General features: G+C 40.8%; 1 protein-coding gene across 1 annotated transcript; it reads left to right on the top strand.

Moving 5' to 3' along the window:
* The first annotated feature begins 527 nt into the window (after positions 1-527).
* Positions 528-1,184, top strand: LOC128996939 (uncharacterized). The gene has a single exon (XM_054422484.1). It carries the CDS (start codon positions 528-530, stop codon positions 1,182-1,184), a length of 657 nt encoding a protein of 218 aa, XP_054278459.1.
* Positions 1,185-1,535: the final 351 nt, after the last annotated feature.

Below are 1,535 nucleotides of genomic sequence, written 5' to 3'. Positions count from 1 at the left end.
TATATACAAACCAACATCTTCTTTTATACTTATAAATTTTACACTTATAGACGACTACCAATCTTTGTGTCTTCAGTGAGAGTGTTGTTTCCTCCATCTCTCGATTCCACCAAGTTGACTGCCTGTATCTGGACTTCGCAAAGGCTTTCGATAGGGTCAGCCATAGCCATCTGATAGCTAAATTAAAGGCATATGGAATTATTGGTCCTCTTCTCCAAAGGCTTCAAAGCTATCTAAGTGGCAGAACCCTTCAAGTCAAATTTGCATCATCACTCTCGAAGAATGTTGTGAGCGTAACATGAGGTGTGCCACAAGGGTCTCTTCTCGGCCCTCTTCTCTTCGGTCTATTCATAAATGATATTGGGGAGTCCCTAGTGTCCAACTTTCTTCTATTCGCCGATGATGTTAAAATCTTCAAGGAGATTATTTCAATCCATCAACCACAAGAGCTTCAAGAAGATCTGGTTAAGATAGAACAGTGGTGTGATAGAAATGCTATGCAACTGAATGCTGACAAGTGTCAAGTAATGTCATTTGGAAGATCGAAAACTTTGCTGCACTTTGATTACTCTTTAAATGGCTTGATCCTTTGTAGAGTGACAGTGATTAAGGACTTGGGTTTGTATATGACACCATCATTGGATCCAGGCGTACATATCACTAAGATTTGTGCTAAAGCAAACTCTCTATTGGGGTTCATTGCTCGCGCATCACGGAATGCCCTATCTCCTGCAGCATTGAGGACCCTCTATGTGACTTTAGTTCGTCCCATCGTTGAATGTGGATCTACTGTGTGGGCCCCACACCAGATTGGGCATTGTGACCACTTAAATAAAGTTCAGAGACGTTTCCTGCGTTTGTTGGGTGTTAGAAGTGGCATCCGTTATCCTGATGTGGATATACAAGAAATTGCAAACCAGCACCATATCCTTCCGCTGTCATCTAGACGACTGGCCCTTGACCTTATATTCCTATTCAAGATCGTCAATGGTTATATCAATTGCCCTGAACTTCTACGTTGCATAGACCTTCACGTACCTGCTGGAACCCGCCTTCTACAACCTTTCTCCAGGCACTCACATCAGACTGTCTACGCCTACCACAGTGTAATTCCACGTCTGCTGCGCTCTGGAAACTCTGCCCAACAGTTGGATTTCTTTGGTGAATCCCTTCAAAAGTTTTGAAGGCAAGTCTTCTCTTGGGTGGCTGAGCATGGAGGACATTAAGAGGAAGAGCTAACTTTGTTTGTTTTTCATGCTAGTCAATTGTTATTCCTGTTCCTTTTCTTGGATTTTTGCCTTGTTAATTATTTGTCGATTTTTCATAGCGTACACTGTTAGCACAAACTTAGCATGTACAGTAGAATGCACTTTGGCATGTAGTATTTATTGATTTTCATAGCATGTAGCATGAACTATATTATTTCATAGCATGATTTTCATAGCATGTAGCATGAACTATATTATCACTGCGCTTAAATTAACTTTGTTCTATTTTGTCTTTGATGCTCTATTTTTGTGTTATTTCTGTGTCAT

This window comes from Macrosteles quadrilineatus, unplaced genomic scaffold, assembly GCF_028750875.1.
Source record: "Macrosteles quadrilineatus isolate MER2022 unplaced genomic scaffold, UCM_ALF_1.0 Scaffold_1__1_contigs__length_201487025, whole genome shotgun sequence".
Taxonomy (NCBI): Eukaryota; Metazoa; Arthropoda; class Insecta; order Hemiptera; family Cicadellidae; genus Macrosteles; species Macrosteles quadrilineatus.
Note: the sequence above shows the minus strand (reverse complement) of the source record. Positions and strands in the feature narration are given on the sequence as shown.

Excerpts from the sequence above, each read along its gene's own strand:
- LOC128996939 (XM_054422484.1), top strand. The coding sequence starts at position 528 with ATGTCATTTGGAAGATCGAAAACTTTGCTGCACTTTGATTACTCTTTA.